The sequence below is a fragment of the Schistocerca gregaria genome, chromosome 3 (assembly GCF_023897955.1).
Source record: "Schistocerca gregaria isolate iqSchGreg1 chromosome 3, iqSchGreg1.2, whole genome shotgun sequence".
Taxonomy (NCBI): Eukaryota; Metazoa; Arthropoda; class Insecta; order Orthoptera; family Acrididae; genus Schistocerca; species Schistocerca gregaria.
Genome location: NC_064922.1, coordinates 280699118 through 280723627, shown reverse-complemented (window position 1 = coordinate 280723627; position 24510 = coordinate 280699118). Strand labels below are relative to the sequence as shown.

Here is a 24510-nt window from a genome sequence, read left to right as displayed (position 1 = left end):
GATTTTTACACTCCACGCTGCCCTCCATTACTAAATTGGTGATCCCTTGATGTATCAGAACATGTCCTACCAACAGATCCCTTCTTCTAGTCAAGTTGTGCCACAAATTTCTCTTCTCCCCAATTCAATTCAGTACCTCCTCATTAGTTATGTAATCTACCCACCTATTCTTCAGCATTCTTCTGTAGCACCACATTTCGAAAGCTTCTATTCTCTTCTTGTCCAAACTATTTATCGTCCATGTTTCACTTCCATACAACGGTACACTCCATACAAATACTTTCAGAAATGACTTCCTGACACTTAAATCTATACTCGATGTTAACAATTTTCTCTTCTTCAGAAACACTTTCCTTCCCATTGCCAGTCTACATTTTATATCCTCACTACTTCGACCATTATCAGTGATTTTGCTCCCCAAATAGCAAAACTCATTTACTACTTTAAGCGTCTCATTTCCTAATCTAATTCCCTCAGCATCACCCGATTTAATTCGCCTACATTCCATTATCCTCGTTTTGCTTTTGTTAATGTTCATCTTATATCCTCCTTTCAAGACAGTGTCCATTTCGTTCAACTGCTGGATCCCAACTGCCTCTCTGACAGAATTGCTCAGGACTGGCTCTCCCAAGGCTGTCAGTAGTTCTAATGAAATGTTGTCTACTGCCGGGGCTTTGTTCCGGCTTAGGTCTTTCAGTGCTCTGTCAAACTTGTCACTTTCATCTTCATCTACATCCTCTTCCATTTCCATAATATTGCCCTGAAGTACATCGCCCTTGTATAGACCATCTATATATTCCTTCCACCTTTCTGCTTTCCCTTCTTTGCTTAGAACTGGGTTCCATCTGAGTTCTTGATATTCATACAAGTGGTTCTCTTTTCTCCAAAGGTCTCTCTATTTTTTCTGTAGGCAGTGTCTATCTTACCCCTAGTGAGTCCTTATGTTAGGTTTACGTAGTTCCAAGTCTAGGGGACTGATGACCTCACATGTTAAGTCCCATAGTGCTCAGAGCCATTTGCACCATTTTCTGCCAATGCACTGCCGTTTCATATTTTGTGTACGCTGTCCTACCGTCATCTGTTTTGGTGCATATTGCTGTCCCATGACTTATGTCACTTCAGTGTAAACAGAAACTGAACAGTGGATTCCGAAGGAAGTTCAGACGACGACAAGAATCCTTGCTCGACCTACAAAACTATACAATCTTCCAAGGTGGCATGCATTACTGTCAGTGCAAATAAACTTGCCTCGCCGATTCCGCCCGCAAGTGACCCAGAATCGAGGCGAAGAGGGCCCAGAGAGCAGCCACAACCGTACACTCCCTCTGCCGCACGGCGCACTGTTTGCACCCGGGCTGGGCCCAACCACGGCCGCCAATTAGCGTGGCCCGTACACAAACAGATGGCGGCTTAATTAATATGTGTACCGCGCGGCGGCTGGGCTGCCGTTTGAAGTAGTCGGCGACTGTGCGACAGCGGCTGGCCGCCAGATTGCCTCCACTGCAAATACACCGGCGGACCGCCCCCTGCTTTGTCGCGCTCTGCTCGCTACAGCGCGGCCTTTGGCGGTCGCGTTTGATCGAGAATTTTCCAGTCGTCGGTAAACTGCGGACCTCGTTTCAAGCCCAGCCATGCGTGCGCGTATGTGTGGGCTGGAGAATACGGCGCTCTATGTGAACTACTGCCTCTCCTGCTTTTGGGTGGAAAGGAAATTCCAGTTCTTAAAGATAATATACCAGGTGTTGCGAAACGTTTCATCCAATTTCACAAGACTATACTGGATGGTTCAAAAATACAGGGTGTTTCAGAAAGAATTATCTGATTTTGGACGGCAAACATTACGAAACATGGGACGTGCCGGCAACGTTGGTTCAAATGATTCTGAGCACTATGGGACTTTAAGATCTGAGGTCATCAGTCCCCTAGACTTAGAACTACTTGAACCTTACTAACCTAAAGACAACACACACATACATGCCCGAGGCAGGATTCGAACGTGCGACCGTTAGCAGCAGCGCAGTTCCGCACTGAAGCGCCTAGAACCGCTCGGCCACAGCAGTTGGCTGCAGGCGAGGAAATGTACGTAACGTTAGCGACAGCCCCGGACGGTGCACAAGTCCCGCCCAATCCATATCCTAAGCTCCGCGCATGGTCTGCCGCATGTTACAACATCAAAGTTGTTCGTATCACAGATATGTCAGTCATAACAACGGAGAAAATCAGTAGTTAGTACGAAATACAGTTTTCCCGGTACCGTTGTGAAAAGAATTAGATATATGTTCATTGAATATGTGAGCTGAAAAATCATCGATAAGAATGAAAAATAAAAATGGTATCCACACTGTCTTTTTTTATTTCATGAGCTTTCATCTGCACTATATAAAAAAAATCTGATATTTGTTTACTGCAGTGAGCGCAAATTTCCGTCACCTCGCGTAGTGTAAGAAATTCTGTTGGGAAATATTAATTGGTAGTATCGCCAAGGATGCTGTTCATTATCTCGATTGTCTAAAGTCAACGTTGTGCATAAACAAGGCAAAGTCGATATCTTGGTTTGTTTCTGATTACCTGATTAACATTAAAGAATATAAGAGTGGGATAATGTAGAAATGCATAATGCAAGCAGTCAGATATTTATACAGTGATATTCATCATTAATATTAGCCTGTGTAATGGGTGAATTTTTACTTGTGATCTCTTATGACTGCTTGCTTATAGCAGACACGAGATTACTTTGAGTTCTTCTTCAGTGTTTGAGATCTTTAGAAGCGCCTATTGTTAAACATATGTACGTAATTTCGTCAGTGTCATTCGAACACATCTTATCGTACTGTAATGTCTGTTAGATACCAGTTTTGAGAGCAGTTGGCCACAACAGTCAAGATTACGTACCTTGTGTATGATAACTTCATTGAGAGTGCATATCTATGTTTCATTTTGACAGTATTACACAAACTGCTAAGAAGTACTAACAGCACAACACTGCTAGTATGAACAACCGCGGTGAAACAAAAAACGAGGAACAAAACACGATAGAGATGAGGACTACCAAAGATCATAATGAAGCGCTCTTGGTTGGGCTGGCGGGGGGTAGGTGTGGAGGGGGGTAAATGGGCGGGGCTTGTGCAAATGTCCGAGGCAGTCGCTAGCGTTTCCTGGAAATGTTCGTTCTTTGAATAGGCGTGGCCTAGAGTTTCAGAAAATCGCCGTTAGACATCAGTCAGTACATCTTCTCAGTTTGTACTCAGTCAGATGACGTCAACCCAGCAGAAGGAGTTTTGTGTGCTGCAGTTTGGAAAGAGTGAGGCAGCAATTTCTGTCCAACGTTCTTTTCGTCGGATTTATGGCACGGATTCGCATGCACCCAAAAACATTCGCTGTTGGTATCGCAAATTTGAAGAGACAGGATGCCTGTCCAAAGGTAAGAGTCCAGCTCAACCTCGCACTTGTGATGACATTGTGGACAGAATAGGGCAAACGATTGACCAGAGTCTACTTGCAGCACAAGCAGAGAACCGGCAGTGCCACATACGGCTGTGTGCAGAGTGTTAACGCCTCGTTTGATCTATAGACGATGCAGACTGCAATGTGCTTTTCAGGTCGGTGTCAGAAGGAAAAGGGTGACTTCAACGATTCTCTGCTACAGGATATGGCAAACAATATATTTTTACCACGATTAATTTTCAGTGATGCAGTAGCATTTCATGTTAGCGGTAAAATAAACCGACATAACGTGCGCGTATGGGGACTCCAGACCCCTCTTAACAATACTGGAGCCGGCCAGTGTGGCCGAGCAGTTCTAGGCGCTTCAGTCATGAACCGCGCTGCTGCTACGGTTGCAGGTTCGAATCCTGCCTCAGTCATGTATGTGTGTGATGTCCTTAGCTTAGTTAGGTTTAAGTACACTACTGACCATTAAAATTGCTACACCAAGAAGAAATACAGATGATAAACAGGTATTCATTGGACAAATTTATTATACTAGAACTGACATGTGATTACACTTTCACGCAATTTGGGTGCATAGAACCTGGTCATTGAGTCAAACATAGCTTGGATGGCGTGTACAGGTACAGCTGCCCATGCAGCTTCAACACGATACCACAGTTCATCAAGAATAGTGACTGGCTTATTGCGACGAGCCAGTTGCTCGGGCATCATTGACCAGACGTTTTCAATTGGTGAGAGATTTGGAGAATGTGTTGCCCAGGGCAGCAGTCAAACATTTTCTGTTTCCAGAAAGGCCCGTACAGGACCTGCAACATGCGGTCGTGCATTATCCTGCTGAAATGTAAGGTTTCGCAGGGATCGAATGAAGGGTAGAGCCACGGGTCGTAACACAAATGATATGTAACGTCCATTGTTCAAAGTGCCGTCAATGCGAACAAGAGGTGACCTAGACGTGTAACCAATGGCACCTCATACCATCACGCCGGGTGATACGCCAGTATGGCGATGACGAATACACGCTTCCAATGTGCGTTCACCTCGATATTGCCAAACACAGATGCGACCATCTTGATGCTGTAAACAGAACAAGGATTCATCCGAAAAAAATGACGTTTTGCCATTCGTGCACGCAGGTTCGTCGTTGAGTACACCGTCGCAGGCGCTCCTCTATGTGATGCAGCGTCAAGGGTAACCGCAGCCATGGTCTCCGAGCTTATAGTCCATGCTGCTGCAAACGTCGTCGAACTGTTTGTGCAGATGGCTGTTGTCTTGCAAACGTCCTCATCTTTTGACTCAGGGATCGAAACGTGGCTGAACGATCCGTTACAGCTATGCGGATAAGACGCCTATTATCTCGACTGCTGTCTGCCCCCGGTAGCTGAGTGGTCAGCGCGACAGAATGTCAGTCCTAAGGGCCCGGGTTCGATACCCGGCTGGGCCGGAGATTTTCTCCGCTCAGGGACTGGGTGTTGTGTTCTAGCAATCATCATCATTTCATGCTCATTGACGCCCAAGTCGCCGATGTGGCGTCAAATCGAAAGACTTGCACCCGCCGAAAGGTCTACCCGATGGGAGGTCCTAGTCACATGACATTATTATTATTATTGTTATTATCTCGACTGCTAGTGATACGACGCGGCTGGAATCCAGCACGGCGTTCCGTAATACCCTTCTGAACCCACCGATTTCATATTCTGTTAACAGTCATTCGATCTCGATCAATGCGAGCAACAATGTCGCGATACGATAAACTGCAATCGCGATAGGCTAAAATTCGACTTCAAAGTCGGAAACGTGATGGTACGCATTTCTCCTCCTTACACGAGGCATCACATCAACGTTTCACCAGACAACACCGGTCAACCGCTGTTTGTGTATGAGAAATCGGTTAGAAACTTTCCTCATGTCAGCACTTTGTAAGTGTCGCCACTGGCGCCAGCCTTGTGTAAATGCTCTGAAAAGTTAAGCATTTGCATATCACAGCATCTTCTTCCTGTCGGTTAAATTTCGCGTCTGTAGCACGTCATCTTCGTGGTGTAGCAATTTTAATGGCCAGTAGTCTAAGGGAGTGATGACCTCAGATGTTTTGCTCGCTAGTGCTTAGAGCCATTTGAACCAAGGACTCTAGAATATCATGTGGTGCTGTGAGACTTCATCAACAGCAGCTAACGAAGTTTCAAAGAGGCCTCGTTGTGGATCTCTTCTGGGAACCGACGAACTCTGTTTGTCTTGCATGTAATTAGAACCGCACGTCATGCCGATTTAGTACAGCGTGTTACGGCCTACAGACAAGCGCCGGCTCGCCACAAGGGAATGGGAGAGCAGAGAGGGCTGTGAAGAAGACGTTAGCCAATTACACGCTAACTGACCCCTCTCCAGGACGACAACGCGACGATAGCGGCCCGTATACATAGAGAATACAAGCGCCACACCTGACTGGGCGCGGACCAGTTCTACAAAAGCTTCACGACTAGCGATCTGAATAGAACTGTATTACTTCACTTGCATTAGAAATTGCATATACTAAAGAGATATCTTATTTGCACATCGCCTTTTGCTTGCGACACTTGTGTGTTATTGTCAAAGTTAAGTTGAAAAATGTCCAAATGTGTCTGAAATCTTATGGGACTTAACTACTAAGATTATGTTGGAAAATAGTGCTTTGTAGCTAAAAGAATGAGGAATAATATGATGTACTGGAGGAATCTTGAATAACACCAACCTGCTATCAGAAAAAAAGTGTTGCATTACTTATTGAATGTCTGACTTGAATGATAAAGTATTTATCTTTTTCAGAAATGCTTTACTTTTTTCCAGTCTGTTTTTTATACATTACTACTTTGGTCATTATCAATTATTTTTCTTCCCGAATAGAAGAATCTAATCCCCTCGGTATCGCCCAGTTTAATTCGACAATATTTAGTTGTGCTTATTCTATTTTTGTTGACGTTTCTTGCTATTATCGCGTAACCGCTACGGTCGCAGGTTCGAATCCTGCCTCGGGCATAGATGTGTGTGATGTCCTTAGGTTAGTTAGGTTTAAGTAGTTCTAAGTTGTAGGGGAATGATGAGATCTCAGATGTTTAGTGCCATAGTGCTCAGAGCCATTTGAATTTTTTTCTTGCTCTTGCCGGTCTGCATTTTATATCTTACACAATTCAACCATCATCACTCATTTAGGGCCAAAATAGTGGAAATCATTGATTGCTTTTAGTGTCATATTTCATAATCTAGTTCCCTCAGTACCGCATGATTTTAGAAAATGTTCAAATGTGTGTGAAATCTTTTGGGACCTAAGTGCTAAGGTCATCAGTCCCTAAGCCTACACACTACTCAACCTAAATTATCCTAAGGACAAACACACACACCCATACCCGAGGGAGGACTCGAACCTCCGCCGGGACCAGCCGCACAGCCCATGACTGCAGCGCCTGTGACCGCTCGGCTAATCCCATGCGGCCAAAGTTAAGTATTGTCATTGTTCATTTCGTAATAAAACTCATCAATACGATTTCTTTGAACGTTGTCTAGCGATCCGAGGAGGCAGGCTTCGTAGACACTTCATATTCGACGACTAGGCGGGATTCAACACATTGTGTATTTTGTATCCTTACAGAATATTAATTGCATTTTCTAAGTAATAAAACTTATTTCATCGTGTAACTTCTATGGTTTATGTGACCAAAGCAATTACTTTTGCTGTACATAATGTATACATGCACAGACATTACAAAACTCTATATATAATTAGTGCAGCTATTTTCTATTCAATGATCAAAAGCAAGAGTTCCCTTTTATGACTCATAAATGCAAATATTGTTTACGCTTACTCATGGTAGCCTATGGTATCTTACAATAGTTTACAACCCTAGTTTGAGCAGTTATCCTCTTGCAATTCCTGTCCCTTTGTCTGTTTTCCCCTCGTTTTATCACCACCTACAACTCGCTCCACTTCATACACATTGCGTAAGCAGGCGTACATTGGCGCGTGCCCGCGAGTGTGTGTGTGTGTGAGTGAGTGTGTGTGTACGCGCTGGCGTCCACACTTGGCCCCCGCGGCTCGGAGCCCGGCTAACTCCCGCAATCCCCGTTAAGTGGCTTAGCGGGCAACTTTGCGGAATTAAACTCGGTAAAAACGACCCCATAATTTCAGTAAAAGGCCCGGAAACTCTGTGCCGCGCTATGGGCGTGGCTGGCGACCGAGGGCGCCGGCGGTGTTGAAACCTGAACGTATGGGCTGCTGCCTGCCCGGCTACAAAAAATAAAGGGGAATCCCCGCGGCGTGGCGGAGGCTGCGAGCGACCGCCGGCCGTCGACCAAAGGCGACCGCGTGGCTATCGATTCCTGTTTGTCGATACCCGATTTGCTCAATGAGCCAGCACTAATTGTGCATTTAGTATCATCGCGGGTAGCTCTAACCGTTGCAGGGTGAGCTCTTTCTAAAAGAGAGCTCAGGTGTTAGGAGGCACTTCTTACAACTGTCGGGAAATAAAAAGACTACTCAAGAATGTACATGCAAATGCAGTGGCGCAACTAGAGTATAGCAATGGCAACTGGTTATGTCGCCAGCACATAAATCACGCTCTCATCAGGTTTCTAGTGACTCGACAGCCTTCAGTATGAACGGAGACGGTACCTTCGGGAACCTTCGATGCTATCTCAAATTTTATTACTTGCTCAATAAATGAATGACGGAAAAAATCACAACACCAAGAACGAGTTATGCGACATGAATCAAAACATCTGAAAGATGGTGTCTACTCAAATTTCGCGCCAGTCGCATGGCGCCAGTATGAGGATGCAAATTCGGTTTGCTTTAAATACATGCTGTACTGGTCGACAGCTTTAGTTGCCTGTGAGACGGAACGCGGTGAGTTGTTAGTCGAGAATGCATTTAAGGCAATAAAGGTGGCATTATCAACGCCCACTGAGTTTGAACAAAATTAGATTTATATTAATACCTTCAGCTGCTGACAGGCGTTGATATATATCAACGGGGACAGGTGAAAATGTATGCCCTAATCGGGACTCGATCCCGGGACCTCCTGCTTACATGGCAGACGCTCTATCCATCTTTTTTTTTTTTTGTCATTTTGTTCGGTATCGTTCTTTGCGTTTGGTCTGGGCGGACGTCACAAGACATCCGTTCAAGTTGATCGTTGATTCCTTTACTCAGTTTCTTTCATTACAGAGGGCGAGCAGCTCTCTGACCGAACACGCTGAGCTAACGTGCCAGCATCCATCTGAGCCACCGAGGGCACAGAGGATAGTGCCTTACTTTGTAATTGGTGACATTGGTAGTATAATGGCGTTTTATCACGATTCGCTCGGGCGATGTGATGCGTTCAAAACCATGTTGGTTTGTGGCTAGAAACTTTTCTCTCTCATGGAAATTTATTGTTTTCGAATTTAGAGAATGATCAAGAATTTTATGGGTCCGTTCTTTTCGCTTTTGATATATAGGAATCACCTACAGTACACAAAGCTAAGTGTGAAGTCTATTCCGATAAGTACTACATGTAAAAATCCAGTTGCAATTCTATCTGTATTGGCTATTTTGTTTTCAACGTTTTCAGTTTCTTTTCAACACCGGGGACGCTAATTTCCCTGTCCGCCTTATTGGGAGTCTGTGCGGCGGTCAAACGATGGTATTTTCATGCGATCCTCCTTCGCGAATGATTCTTTACATGAGAAGGTTAAAGCTTCACGTTTCCTTTTGCTGTTTTCTACTGCCACACTAGATTTGTCTACGAATGACTCTACAGAACCTTCGAACCACTTAGCGATGAACTCGCCTTCTGCAGGAAAAAAAAGTGTAGGTATCGCACTTTTGCATGAGGAAGCGGTAGTATCTTCTGTGTAAGGTGGCTATAATTTCGCTCCTTACAAGCACTCATCTACATACTTTGCGTGATTTACAACCGGAATTACGTATCATTTGATAGGTTGTACATCGTATATATGAATATTTTAAAGAAGACCGGCACTGTTTCGTACACCTAGTAAATAGTTGTTAACGCTTATTGCATGAGAGGAGACGGACTGTCTTTATTATCAAAACGGCGTTATGAATGATTGTTTATACCAGCAGAGGTTGGATCGCCACTGGAAATGAAACGCCAGGCGTAACTCAAGCCCTAGGGGGGTGGGGGGGGGGGGGGGGGGGTGGAAGCCCACGGGGCCGGTGGCCGGTATTGTAGCTAGACCGAAAGTATAACCGGATACTCTGAAAATCTTGGACGTAGCAGAGAGGAACAAGGAAGCTGTGTTATTTCCGAGGATTTTTACTCTGAAAAGCGTACCATTGTATGAATTCCTAATTAACGAGGATAGGTATTTTCTCGCCAACTTTCCGCGCTGCACGACAAAAGACTAAAATATGGTTGGTCGGCGTTCGGAAGATTCTGTAGAGAGGGAGAATATTCCGTGGTTTCTAGAATATGATTCGCCTTCTGCAGTTACGAGGGAGGGGAGCGGAGCTTTGGTGGGAACCCAGCTGTGGAGAGAAGGTGGTCTTCAGTTTGGAGCGCCCTTGTTTGACAGGCGCCCAGTATCAGCTTCTGTTGGTACAGAATGATTTGCTGTCTTAGCTCTCAGGAGATTTTATAGTTAGAAAGGTTAGGCACTGTACTGTTGCGAACCTATACGATTCTGGACTTCGCCTCCGGGTAGGGAGTCATCGTTGAGTACGCAGCGTTCAGTGATTGAGAGCACTTCTTGTGCCTACACTAACGTTGATACGTTATCTGAACTCCGTCCTTGAGGCTGGGAGTTCGCGTTTCTTGTCTGTATAACACAGAGAGGAGAAGACAGTATTCGAATATGCTAGTCAGAGGACCGTCTTCTGCCGTCGTAGTGTTTGAATGAGGTTTTTTTCTTTATAATTTGCTGCTGGAGTTCTTCCGTCGTTGCAGAGGTGTACGAGAACCATTACTCCGGCGTACGGGACGCAATACATACCGTGATGTTGCTAATTGCTTCAGTTTATTAGGGATACGAAGCTAAGCAGCTGAGGTTGCACACCACTGTAGATCATATTCTAAAGTAGTGTCTTCTAGTGCTTGGTACGTAGGTGGTATCATCTCGTGTTTTTTTATATTAGATTGCGTAGCCATAAAAGGGGGCAGATTTCGGCAATTCATCAATCATATTAGTTAGGAAATCCATTTGTATCTCTCTATGTCCATTGGACATTGATATATAAACACTTGTCATATATAAAGGGGTTTTAATCCACAATAAATGTATAAGCAGAGACAGCATTTATCATTTGCAGTTACTAGTTCCCTTAATTATTCATTTGTGTTCATGTTGCAACTTATATGATAAAGAGTAAGAAGGAAGAGATACTATGACCATTAAGAGACCGTAAGATGTTCTTTAGGGGGTAGCCAGAAAGGGCCAAATCGTCATTTTCGCTTTCAGTATTATCCGTTGCACCCATTAATTTTACACCCGCCTGGAGTAGCATCTTGGATCCGATAGTAGTTAGTCGCCTGCGGACCATAGAAGGCTCCCGACGATGATTTGATCTAAACATTCTAATCACCTACACGAATTCACACCCTGTCACATTCCTTTTAGTTGTAAATCTGGTTATTAACAGATTACTCGCTCAGTTGTAGCTCTAGCTGCTGAACTAACCCACGTCCCCTACAAACTACAGTTTGGAAGGAACGATTTTTAGTTAGTTTCTACGTTCATTATGATTACAAAATAGCTCGTGTTAAACGTAACGATTGCTGACAGTAGTCTTTTTCATACCACAGCACGTTAAAAATATTAATTTACACAAACAACTTTTAAATATAACACGTTTTTAAACCGGACTAGAAAGTATAAAAAGTTTCCGCTAGACTCATACAGAGTCCTAACCACATGCATACAATCTTGAAATTTTGTGCTAGTGGATTCTTAGTAGCTATGACGGTACTTGAAAAATTTAAAGTGAAGAATGTTGGATGCCTGCTATAGGTAACTGATGCATGAACAGTTCCTTTAATTCACTTACAATTTTATTGCACTGCAAATAACATGAAGTGCTACGTGATTTTTCTCAACGACAACTACTCTCAACATTCTTCACTCTTTTCTTCTGCATGCGTCCCTCTGTTTGCCTTTTAAATTTTACAAGTATTGTCACAGTTGTTAAAATTCAGAAGAACGAATTTTCAGGACCATCTGCATGGGAATATGTATGGGTTTAGGAATCTGTATCGGTCCAAGACAAATTATTTTATACTTTTTAGTCCTTTTTAGAATCGTGTTCCGTTAAACACTTTAACATTTAAATGATTATTTTCCGCATTTTAGTCTCGTTGGAGTGAAATTTTTCAATCGATTTTAATGAGATTACAACGGAAATGTGGTAAATTTCAGGTTCATTTCAATTTCTCTTCTCCTGAGTCGACCAATATATTGTCTCCTCTTACGTATACAACGCGAAAAGTCTGTGAAGTCTGAGAGAATAGAGTTCACACGGAGGCTTACCAGCACTCGTTCTTACTGTGAAACATTGGGGACTGGAACACGGCGAAACAGTAATGACACAAAAAGTACCCTCCGCCAAACACTAGCCTAGAAGGCAAGTTAATATTCTATTACCGTCCGTTTCTGAGCTATGTTGAAATTTCAAGTCTCCAGCTCATCGGGAAGTTAGTTTGAAATCACTTGCAAAATTTGTAGCGAACAGACAAGAAATCGATCTAATAAAAACGTGTCCATCCGTCAGAACGTGGCACGATTTAACCTTTATTGTTTGCCGTTTTACAGCATTTTTAAATACTTTTATGGCAGCGTGAAGAATACCACTCCCTCCCCTCCCTTCCTTTCCCCCCCCCCCCCCGTCCACTCCTCTCCCCCTCCATGCCTCATCCAGACTTAGAGACGTGCCATACAACTTGAAAATTTCCAATTACCTTATTAGAAGAAAGTCTCGTGTATTATGCGCAGTTATGTTTTAAGCTAGTACACTCTATCGTTTCAAATACACTCCTGGAAATGGAAAAAAGAACACATTGACACCGGTGTGTCAGACCCACCATACTTGCTCCGGACACTGCGAGAGGGCTGTACAAGCAATGATCACACGCACGGCACAGCGGACACACCAGGAACCGCGGTGTTGGCCGTCGAATGGCGCTAGCTGCGCAGCATTTGTGCACCGCCGCCGTCAGTGTCAGCCAGTTTGCCGTGGCATACGGAGCTCCATCGCAGTCTTTAACACTGGTAGCATGCCGCGACAGCGTGGACGTGAACCGTATGTGCAGTTGACGGACTTTGAGCGAGGGCGTATAGTGGGCATGCGGGAGGCCGGGTGGACGTACCGCCGAATTGCTCAACACGTGGGGCGTGAGGTCTCCACAGTACATCGATGTTGTCGCCAGTGGTCGGCGGAAGGTGCACGTGCCCGTCGACCTAGGACTGGACCGCAGCGACGCACGGATGCACGCCAAGACCGTAGGATCCTACGCAGTGCCGTAGGGGACCGCACCGCCACTTCCCAGCAAATTAGGGACACTGTTGCTCCTGGGGTATCGGCGAGGACCATTCGCAACCGTCTCCATGAAGCTGGGCTACGGTCCCGCACACCGTTCGGCCGTCTTCCGCTCACGCCCCAACATCGTGCAGCCCGCCTCCAGTGGTGTCGCGACAGGCGTGAATGGAGGGACGAATGGAGACGTGTCGTCTTCAGCGATGAGAGTCGCTTCTGCCTTGGTGCCAATGATGGTCGTATGCGTGTTTGGCGCCGTGCAGGTGAGCGCCGCAATCAGGACTGCATACGACCGAGCCACACAGGGCCAACACCCGGCATCATGGTGTGGGGAGCGATCTGCTACACTGGCCGTACATCTCTGGTGATCGTCGAGGGGACACTGAATAGTGCACGGTACATCCAAACCGTCATCGAACCCATCGTTCTACCATTCCTAGACCGGCAAGGGAACTTGCTGTTCCAACAGGACAATGCACGTCCCATGTATCCCGAGCCACCCAACGTGCTCTAGAAGGTGTAAGTCAATACCCTGGCCAGCAAGATCTCCGGATCTGTCCCCCATTGAGCATGTTTGGGACTGGATGAAGCGTCGTCTCACGCGGTCTGCACGTCCAGCACGAACGCTGCTCCAACTGAGGCGCCAGGTGGAAATGGCATGGCAAGCCGTTCCACAGGACTACATCCAGAATCTCTACGACCGTCTCCATGGGAGAATAGCAGCCTGCATTGCTGCGATAGGTGGATATACACTGTACTAGTGCCGACATTGTGCGTGCTCTGTTGCCTGTGTCTATGTGCCTGTGGTTCTGTCAGTGTGATCATGTGATGTATCTGACCCCAGGAATGTGTCAATAAAGTTTCCCCTTCCTGGGACAATCAATTCACGGTGTTCTTATTTCAATTTCCAGGAGTGTATGTTATTTTGTGGTTCAGTTAATCCGCTGCACTTGGGTCAGTGGGTATATGACATCAGGACACTCCAGAAATGAAACGGTATTATTTTTCAGAAAAAAAAATCATTAACGTCTCGGTGTGAACGACATTGCAAATAATGTTCCAGAAAAACAACGAATGTGTCAGTCATGAAAACTACATCCCAGGAAAACACCAAATTTGTCTCTCATAAGTCGACGAATAGCAGTCAAAAAGTAGGATGACCTGCTGCAATAATGCAGCTCATTCATTCCAGAATTAAACTTTTTTTTATATCATAAGTCACGAATACGTCTTTTTCCTGATGAATGATTTAATGCTGATGCTGCGTGTTTTGCCTGCCAGTGGTACTGAAATGGTTCCGTCTCTGACTGAAGCTGTAATACAGCGTAGCGAGCTCTTGGACAACACAAGAGCCTGCTCCAGCGGCAAGTATGTAAAGTATATTGTACTTACCCGTACTCTCCCGCGAGCGGAGCTCGAGTACCCGCCCTCGCCGTAGCCCCGCTGCGGGAACTGGAACACAACAAAGTTACAGGCCGTTACAGAAAACAGTGCGGATCAGCATTCGTTTACATATCACTGGTCAAGAGTCGTCGAAATGAAACAGATGTCAACTATCAAGCTGCAGAAGCATTCACTGTTTTTCGACTGTAATTTTTTTACAAAACTGCAACTCTTCACAATTAATTGGATACGAGTTGAAATTATGTTCATACGTCATGTTTCACATAGGTGCTAGATCATTATCAAGTGATCATGAAATTAAAAAGAAATAACATAATTACACGAAGGCTGATCATAGAATGCAGGCTTTTACGGCTGATGTTGTCATCACTTAACACTTCCGGGCTGAGATGCCGTGGTCCATACATAATACTCTCCCCTGACTTTCCGCCTTCGACTGCGGAAAGCATCCTCCGAGGACAATCGGCGAACTGCAACGAGAGCGCTAGCTTCAGCCTGACAGAGACAGATTGGTCTCTGTTGTTCGGTGGAGTCTAAGCTGGTTGGCTATTCCTCCAAGCTGGCGGTGTGTGTGGGTTGTCCTTTCGTTGTGTTTATGTCCTTTCAGTCTGCTGGGACGGCGTTCCTGGCGTGCTTGCAACTTATTGGTCGCGAAGCAGGTGTGGCCATCTGGTGGCGTTGAGACGCTGCACACGGTGGCCTAGTGCTCGGAGGAGCGGATTTGTTGACTGCATGGTCTTCTCGTAGAAGAGTCGTGCAGCCTGGCGAAAAGTGAGCGCCGTGTATATAAGCCATCCAGAGGGCGCCGCTGTCAGTCACGTGACGTCGGCTGTGCTATGATCTCTGATACTGCCAACTTTCTCAATTGAAATTAATCGATTGTCACGCTGTTACTGCAATGTTGACATCCATACCTTATCCAGCTTAATTTCTTCATCTTTTTTATTACAATTATTGCAGTGTTTGGCAATATCAATGGCATCTCTGTACAATCGCACATAATAATGCGACGTCATTGTTATGACGGTCGTCTCACTAAGCTTTATTTCATGATCACCTTCCTGAAACACATGTTCCGCTACAGCCGATTTATCAATCTGCCCGATACGGCAGTTTCTTTATGTGAACCAGCTCACTTAAATGATGAGACTGAACATCTTCGAGCGACCTTCAAGAAGAATGGGTATTCCAACAGAGAGGTAGATCGTGCACTAGAATGACAACCAGGACGGACGAGGATCACACCAACCCAAGGGGAAAGTGTTCTTACCATTTATCAGTAACGTCACTGATCGCATTGGAAAAATTTTAAGCAAGTATGACGCGGAAACTGTTTTCAGACCCACCACGAAAATAAAAGAATGTTTAAGATCCACAAAAGATAAACGACGTACTCTAGCTGCACCAGTTATCTATAAAATTCTGTGCAGTTGTGGAAAGGTCTATATAGGTACAACAAAAAGAAGCGTCAACGCCCGTCTGGGTGAACATCTGCAAAGGAACGTCTTCCAGTATTCGTGAAAGATGGTCTGTCCGGAGGCTGCGATAAATGTGCGCGTTGAGTGTTCCGTCTCTGAAACATGGACCTGTGAACTGAGGTTCACTATCCCACCCCACACGTTTACAGTCCGTGGACGCTGACGTTCCTCCTGTCGAAGACAACGGAAATTGTCAACAGACCAACACTGCGTGTTTCGTCGGTTTACCTCGCCATGATTGATAAATGTGGCTTCATCACTATAGAAGATACAATATACATCTCGAGTATCCTGTCTTAAAGCCCATGCACAATGTTAGCACGATTCTCATAATTGTTTCCATACAGCTCTTGATAGAGAGACATGTGACAGGGATGGAACCTAAGTCGATGGGGAATGCGTATGATACTTGGCTACCTCAAGCCACTTCCTCGTGTCATTGCGTGGGAGAAACGTATGGCTCAGCTGCAACAGCAGCAAGAACATTAATTCTCCCCTCTTCTGTCGCACTTAGTTTCCTCCTGTTATGTTGTGTAGGTGTTACGCTACCACCTTCGTGTTGACTGTGCCAAAGACACCGATAAATAATTGCAGAGATGATTCATGTCTGTTGGAATATGTTGCCACATGAATCTACAAGAACGAACTGAATTCTTCCTGTAGTCCCTATACACCATGAGCATGTCGACTTTTTCTGCACTGCTGAATCTCATAGTTCATTTACGACCTATTGCTTGGACTGTCACAATGCGCTCAAGGAACACACAATCACGCTCTGAGCAAAGATATCAACATCGTATCTGGCTACTATCGATGTTGAATGGCACGAAAAAGTGTCGATGAGGAAACTTTTCAAAATACGACTCGCACTAGAATCCGACAACAAACACCAGTGACATTCCAATTTCCCATAATTTTAGTTTGTTAATGTCAATAGGCACTGTTTCATTTAAAAAGTGTGTGTTTGCACAAAAAATAAAATTTATAAGGATTTTTATAATCTGTTGAGAATTTGCGTTGGACAGGAAACGTGTCCGGATGGCCGAGGCGGTCAAGACAAACCTTCTACAGAGGTGGAGCATTTGGTTTCCAGTTCCGGTCCGCCACAAATTTCCTTCCTTCACCATTGATTTTTTTCCAAGCCTTCAGGCGGCTGAAGCCCTGATTTCTCGTAATATAGTTTCTTTGCAGCCACTTTACCACCAGTGGTGTCTGGTCAGTCGAACACGTCTGATGAAACAGACACCAACAATCTGTACGTCTATACTAGTCTACGTTTAAGGAAAGGTTCCATATTTTACTTCTTACACAACTGTTTGTAGGCACTGCACAATTTTTCCAGTCCTTTCCTCACCGCTATTTGCACGATCAGCATTTATGACTGAACTTCTGCGCTGGAACTAATGGGCAGTCCATTTCATTCTACAATTTCGAACGCAGTTTCTGTTCAAATGTCTGTGAAATCTTATGGGACTTAACTGCTAAGGTCATCAGTTTTCACACTACTTAACCTAAATTATCCTAAGGACAAACACACACACCCATGCCCGAGGGAGGACTCGAACCTACGCCGGGACCAGCCGCACAGTCCATGACTGCAGCGCCTTGGAGAACGCAGTTTCTGTCACGTCCGACATACATAAAACAAATCACCTTCTTAAATGCAAGAAAACGCTCTTCCAATTTGTTTTCAACTTCGGTGGAGAACATTTTACTACGGCCAAAAACTTTTATATTCCCTTTTGCATTTTTGTTTTCATTTTCGGCGAGCTACTTAACTGTTCGCTTCTGCACAGTGAATACGTTTTCCCATTCATTTACAGAATGATCCCCATTTAATATAATGTTAAATCTAAATGCAATTCATCACTGATGCACTTTGCATGACAAATTCTCCAATACAAAATAATTGTTTAATTAATAACTTAGGATAAAGAGATCATTAGAAAATTCACCACATCGCGCGTAAACATTATTTGCAGTAATAATGCTACAGGATTTTAAAAGCTCACTTTATGAGCAAATTTCTTATATTGTGCGGGTACAACAGAGAAAATTTATAGGGTCACATTATAGCTGACGTTGCCGTTTTCTCTTCGTCAGTTTCCTCTAAGCGAACCACAACGAATACAAATTCGTGATTCTTCGAAAAGTACGATTAGTTCAGGTATAAAGGTAAAAAAAAAAGCAAACATACAGGTTCTGTTCCTAGACGTGCCAACTGGGTCCAACTGACCACCGTGTATCGTCTGCCAATGGTCTCAGTGCATGCAGTACGGAGGGCCATGTGGTCATTAGACCACTCTCCCATCCATTGTCGGGTTTCGTGACATTAGAATCGCTACTAATACGTCGAGTAACTCTTCAGTTTCTGCCGAGGCCTAACACACCCGGTACCAGTCCTCACACAAAGGAAAAATCTCTGGCAATAATGGGAAATCGAATCCCGTATGACGGTCAGCTGTTCTGAACTCTCAACTCCGGGTGTGGGTTATTAAATGTATCTTCGCATACAAATAAAACATTACGTGGCCACCTGCCTTATAACAGTACTTCTCTTCGCCACGTTCACTAATTGTCAGATGAACACTGCGCTGACGGAAAAAAAAAATCTCATCACCAAGAAGTTGTGTGACATAAAGGAAAGTTGGTAGGAGTGCTTCTACATGTGAAATATGACGTCTATTCAGACTTCAGTCCAGTTCAATAATAGTGACGCTAGTAGCGTCTGTATGAGGATGAAAATCAGGTTTGCTTTGAATATGAGCCATCCGCCCTGAAGCATGCATTCCACTGACCCCGCAAAAAAATGGTTCAAATGGCTCTGAGACTATGGGACTTAACTACTGTGGTCGTCAGTCCCCTAGAACTTAGAACTACTTAAACCTAACTAACCTAAGGACATCACACACATCCATGCCCGAGGCAGGATTCGAACCTGCGACCGTAGCAGTCGCGCGGTTCCGGACTGCGCGCCTAGAACCGCTAGACCACCGCGGCCGGCACTGAGCCCGCACCACAGCCATTTGCGACTTCAGTGGTGTTAAGCGAGAGCTCATTGGAGTGCAGGGTGGAATTCTTTTATGATTTCTGATGAAAACTGGTTCTGCTCGGTGCGAGTGATTGCCGTGTATTGGTTAGGAGGAGGGCATATATCTGCGTGCTAGGCGCACAACAACTACACCTGGAGCTATGCTCCGGGATGCAGTTTCGTGTGACAGCAGGAACTCTCTCGTGCTTATCGTACGCACCCTGACTGAAAATTTGTAAATCAGTTTGGTGATTCGAGTTGTTATGATGCATTCATGAACAGCATTCCAGGGGATGTTTTGTAGCAGGATAACGCTCGCCCACATACCGCTATTTTAACCAAACGTGTACTACAGGATAGCGACGTGTTACCTTGGCGTGCTCGGATCACCTGAGCTGACTAGAATCGAGCTCATATTTGACATCATCGGACGACAACTTAAGCGTCATCCAATAACGCCATTAATCGTCTCTCTATTCACCGAACAACTGCAACAGGCATGGAACTGCATCCCACAAACTGACATATGGCACCTATGCAACAAAATGGATGCACGTTTGCATGCTTGCATTAAATATTTTGGCGTTTACACCTATTATTAATGTATCAGCGTTTCACATTTGCAATGACTTATCTCGCGTTTACATTAATTTGTGATCTTGCATTGTTGTTGTCTTCTGTCCGAGGACTGTTTGGTGCAGCTCTACATGATTATCTTGTGCAACCCTGTGTATCTCCGAATAACTACTGCAACCTGGTTGTTAATAAATCTGGTTATTGTATTCATCTCTTGACCTGCCTGTATGTTTTTTCCCAACCACACTTCCGTCCAATATTACGAGGGCTATCCACAAAGTACATTACGCTTTGGAATTAAAAATAAATAAAGTATTGCAATTTTGTTTATTATATACCGATGATAGCCACACTTAAATACTACTTTTCTACATAGTTGCCATTTAAATTAAGGCACTTATCGTAGCGATGGGCGAGCTTGGAAACACCTTCGTCGTAAAATTCGGCCTCCTGCGCCTTCAAACACGTGGTTACCTCTTCTTGAAGCTGTGCGTCGTCATCAAAACGCTGCATAGCCAACCACTTCTTCATTGCTGGGAATAAGTAGAAGTCGCTCGGTGCCAGGCCGGGACTGTACGGCGGATGAGGAAACAACTCCCACTTAAAAGATTCGAGAACTTCACGAGTGGCATTTGCCGTGTGGGCCCGGGCGTTGTCGTGAATCAGCACGATCTTTGAGCCCAACTTTCCCCTGCGCTTGTTTTCTATTGCTCTTCTGAGGTTGTGTAGAGTTTGGCAATACCTTTCAGAGTTTATTGTAGTGCCTCTTTCCAGGAAACCCACAAAAATCATACCTTTTTTGTCCCAAAAGAAGAGGTAACCACGTGGTTCAAGGCGCAGGCGGCCGAATTTTACGACGAAGGAATTTCCAAGCTCGTCCATCGCTACGACAAGTCCCTTAATTTAAATGGCAACTATGTAGAAAAGTAGTATTTAAGTGTGGCTTTCATCTGTATATAATAAAAAAATTCCAATACTTTATTTATTTTTAATTCCAAAACGTAATGTACTTTGTGGATAGCCCTCGTAAATTCGTGATTCCTTGATGTCTCAGAATGTGCCCTATCAACTGAGCCCTTCTTTTGGTCAAGTTTTACCACAAATTCCTTGTTGCCCCAACTCTGTGCAGTACCTTCTCATTAGTTACCTGACCGACCCATATAATCTTCAGCATTCTTCTGCAGCACCACATTTCGAAAGCTACTATTCTCTTTTTATCTAAGTTGTTAATCGTACACGTTTCACTTCCATACATCGATACGCTCCAGGCAGATAAATATTTTCAAAAAAGACTTCCTAACCCTTAAATCTATATTCGACGTTAACAAATTTCTCTTCTTCTGAAATGCATTTCTTGGCATTAACAGTCTACCGTTTAAATCCTATCTACTGCGGCCAAACAGAAAAACTCATTTTTGTTTTACGTGTCCCGTTTCCTAATCTAATTCCCTTAACATCACGTGATTTAATTCTACTACATTCCATTATCCTTGTTTTGCTTTTGTTGATGTTGATCTTATATCCTCCTTTCAAGACACCATCCACTCCATTAAACTGCTCTTCCAAGTCCTTTGCTGCATCTGACAGAACTACACTACACTATACCTGCCTAATATCGTGTAGTACCCCCGCGAGCAAGCAGAAGTGCCATAACACGAGATGGCATGGACTCGAATGATGTCTGAGGTAGTGGTGGAGGGAATTGACACCATGGATCCTGCAAGGCCGTAAACAAATCCGTAAGAGTACGAGAGGGGGGAGATATCTTTTGAACAGCACGTTGCAAACCATACCAGATTTGCCCAATAATGTTCATATCTGGAGAGTTTGGTGGTCAGCGGAAATGCTTAAACTCAAAACAGTGTTCCTGGAACCGCTCTGTAGCAATTCCGGTTGTGTGTGGTGTCACATTGTCCTGCTGGAATTTCTCAAGTCCGTCGGAATGCACAAAGGACATGAATGAATGCAGGTGAGCAGACATGATGCTTAGATACGTATCACTTGTCAGACTCGCATCTTGACGTATAAGGAGTCCCATATCACTCCAACTGCACACGCTCCATACCATTATAGAGCCTCCACCAGCTTGAACAGTCCCTTGCTGACTTGCAGGGTCCATTTATTCATGAGGTTGTCTCATACCCGTACACGTCCATCCGCTCGATACAATTTGAAACGCCGACTGGAGTGGCGAAGCGGTTCTAGGCGCTACAGTCTGGAACCGCGCAACCGCTACGATCGCAGGTTCGAATCCTGCCTCTGGCATGGATGTTTGTGATGTCCTTAGGTTAGTTAGGTTTAAGTAGTCCTAGGGGACGTATGACCTCAGCAGTTGAGTTCCACAGTGCTCAGAGCCATTTGGACCATTTTGAACAATTTGGAACGACACTCGTCCGACTAGGCAAGTTTTGTCCATTCATCAACAGTTCAATGACCCTATTAACGGGCCCAGACGAGGCGTAAAGCTTTGTGCCGTGCAGGTATCAAGGGTACACGACTGGGCCTTCGGCTCCGGAAGCCCTTGTTGATGATGTTTCGTTGAATGGTTCGCACGCTGACACTTGCCTGAGGGCCCAGAATTGAAATCTGCAGCAATTTTCGGAAGGGCTGCACTTCTGTCACATTGAACGATTATCTTCAGTCATCGTTGGTCCCGTTCTTGCAGGATCTTTTTCCGGCCGCAACGATGTCAGAGATTTGATATTTCACGGTACACTCTTGAAATTGTCGTACGGAAAAATCGCCACTTCACCGCTGCCTCGGAGATGCTGTCTCCCATCGCTCGTGCGCCGATTGTAACACGACGTTCAAACTCACTTAAATATGATAACTTGCCATTGTAGCAGCAGTAACTGAGCCGGCCGTTGTGGCCGAGCGGTTCTTGGCACCTCAGTCCGGAACCACGCTGCTGCTACGGTCGCAGGTTCGAATCCTGCCTCGGGCATGAACGTGTGTGATGTCCATAGGTTAGTCAGGTTTAAGTAGTTATAAGTTCTAGGGGACTGATGACCTCAGATGTTAAGTGCCGTAGTGCTTAGAGCCATTTGAACCATTTGAACCGACGTCAACATTGAGCTTCAGGCAGTCGTATGTCCACTGCTTCACTGATAACACAGCTCCAGAACAATGATTTATGAACCACAGTTTTTGCGTCATTATATTTCATGAATGAAAGAGCAGCAGAAATACAGTGTTTTGCCATAGCGATTTGAACAATTTAACAGTAATCGATCTGACAACTACACCGGACAATTGTTGTCTTATATAGGCGTCGCCGACCGCAGCGCCGAATTCTGCCAGCTTATATATCTCTGTATTTGAATACGCATGATATACCAGCTTCTATGGCGCTTCAGTATACAATGTCATCGGAAAACCTCAAAGTTTTTAGTTCATCTCCCTGAACTTTAATTACTGCTCCAAATTTTTATTTGACCTCTTTTACTGCTTATTCAAATACTTACAGAATAAGATCGAGGATAGGCTGTCTCATTCCCTTCTCAACTACTGCTTCTCTTTCATGCCCTCGACTCTTACAACTACCGTTAATCATTGAAATATGTTACCTAGACAAATGTATCCCCGAAATTTCGTTACTCTATATTATTTATTGGTTCTGCAATTTTTCTTCCGGCAGTGCACAAGCAATACAACGCTATCTTTAGACCACATGTTCTTCAACACAGAGAACTCATAGCTGACAATATGGCTCCAAGTAGCACGTAGCTCACGCTGACCTCTCTAAATGTCGGACAGTACGACATGTACGAATTTTGCAGTGGTGGTTTGCAGTTATGAGCGGGTACAATATAGGCAACAGTCTCCTATGTCGCGGAATGGCGAAACGCGTTTGAAAATTGGCTTTTTATCCTTCCAATTGTCGGTATCTTCTTAAACACGCCACTTTTTAGGCGGAACGGACTAGAGGTAAGGCTGCGTTGGGAGAAAGACACGGAAGAGTGCGGCGTCGCTGCACCGGGTCAGCGCCGGCGGAAGTCTGTAGGCGGCCCATTAGTGGATGTCAGCTGGCGCGGACACGTAAAGCAAACACAATAGCGCCGAGCCGCGCCGCGCCACAAAACTGCCCGCCCGCCAGCCCGCATTATTACCTGCCGTGGCGCGGGAGGCCGAAATTGCTTTCCGCTCGTGTTGTGCGCTGTGTTTACTGCGACAAAGGGGGACCCGGGAACTCCCTCAAGAGACGGGACGAACCGGGCCGAGGCGGCGTGAGGAACTCCGGCCTCCGCCGCCCGCCGCCTAAGAGGCTTCTGGGCGTGGCATCGCTGCAAGATGGAGCGCCGTGGGGGCCGTACCGAGCTACTGCTGGCGCTTAACTCTCTCGCTGCTACAGACGCGACCACTGCATTCCGTGCTGAGGCTATTTTTGTTATGGCTTTACACACACATTGCTACTGACAAAGGATTTCAGCTTGATACCGTATGTCTCGATTTTCAAAAAGTTTTTGACACAGTGCCCGGCGGAGGTTCGAGTTCTCCCTCGGGCATGGGTGTGTGTGTGTGTTTGTCCTTAGGATGATTTAGGTTAAGTAGGGCGTAAGATTAGGGACTGATGACCTTAGCAGTTGAGTCCCATAAGATTTCACACACATTTGAACATTTTTTGACACAGTACCACACAAGCGGCTTATAGCGAAACTGCGTGGTTATGGAATATCGTTCCTGTAGTGTGACTGGATTCGTGATTTCGTGGGACGCCACAGTTCGTAGTAATTCACGGAAAGTTGTCGAGTAAAACAGAAGTGATTTCTGGCATTACCCAAGGTAGCGTTATAGGCCCTCTGCTGCACCCGATCTCCATAAACGATTTAAGAGACAATCTGAGCAGCCGTTTTATGTTGTTTGCAGATGATGCCGTCATTTATCGTCTAATAAACTCATCATAAGAGCAAAACAAATTAAAAACAATTTAGAAAGGTATCTAAATGGTGCGTAAATTGGTAATTGATTGCTGGAAAGCCATCGAGTAAAACAGAAATGATTTTTGGCGTTCCCTAAGATAGTATTATAGACTCTCTGCTGCTATTTATCTTCATAAACGATTTAAGAGATAATCTGAG

General features: G+C 44.9%; 1 protein-coding gene across 1 annotated transcript in view; it reads right to left on the bottom strand.

The window, feature by feature from the left end:
- LOC126354274 (disintegrin and metalloproteinase domain-containing protein 22-like) overlaps positions 1 to 24510 on the bottom strand; it is a 901625-nt gene that overhangs the window by 628413 nt on the left and 248702 nt on the right. The window contains exon 3 of the mRNA XM_050003815.1: positions 14336 to 14395. Within this exon, the coding sequence (XP_049859772.1) occupies positions 14336 to 14395 (60 nt within the window). The remainder of the gene's footprint in view (positions 1 to 14335; positions 14396 to 24510) is intronic.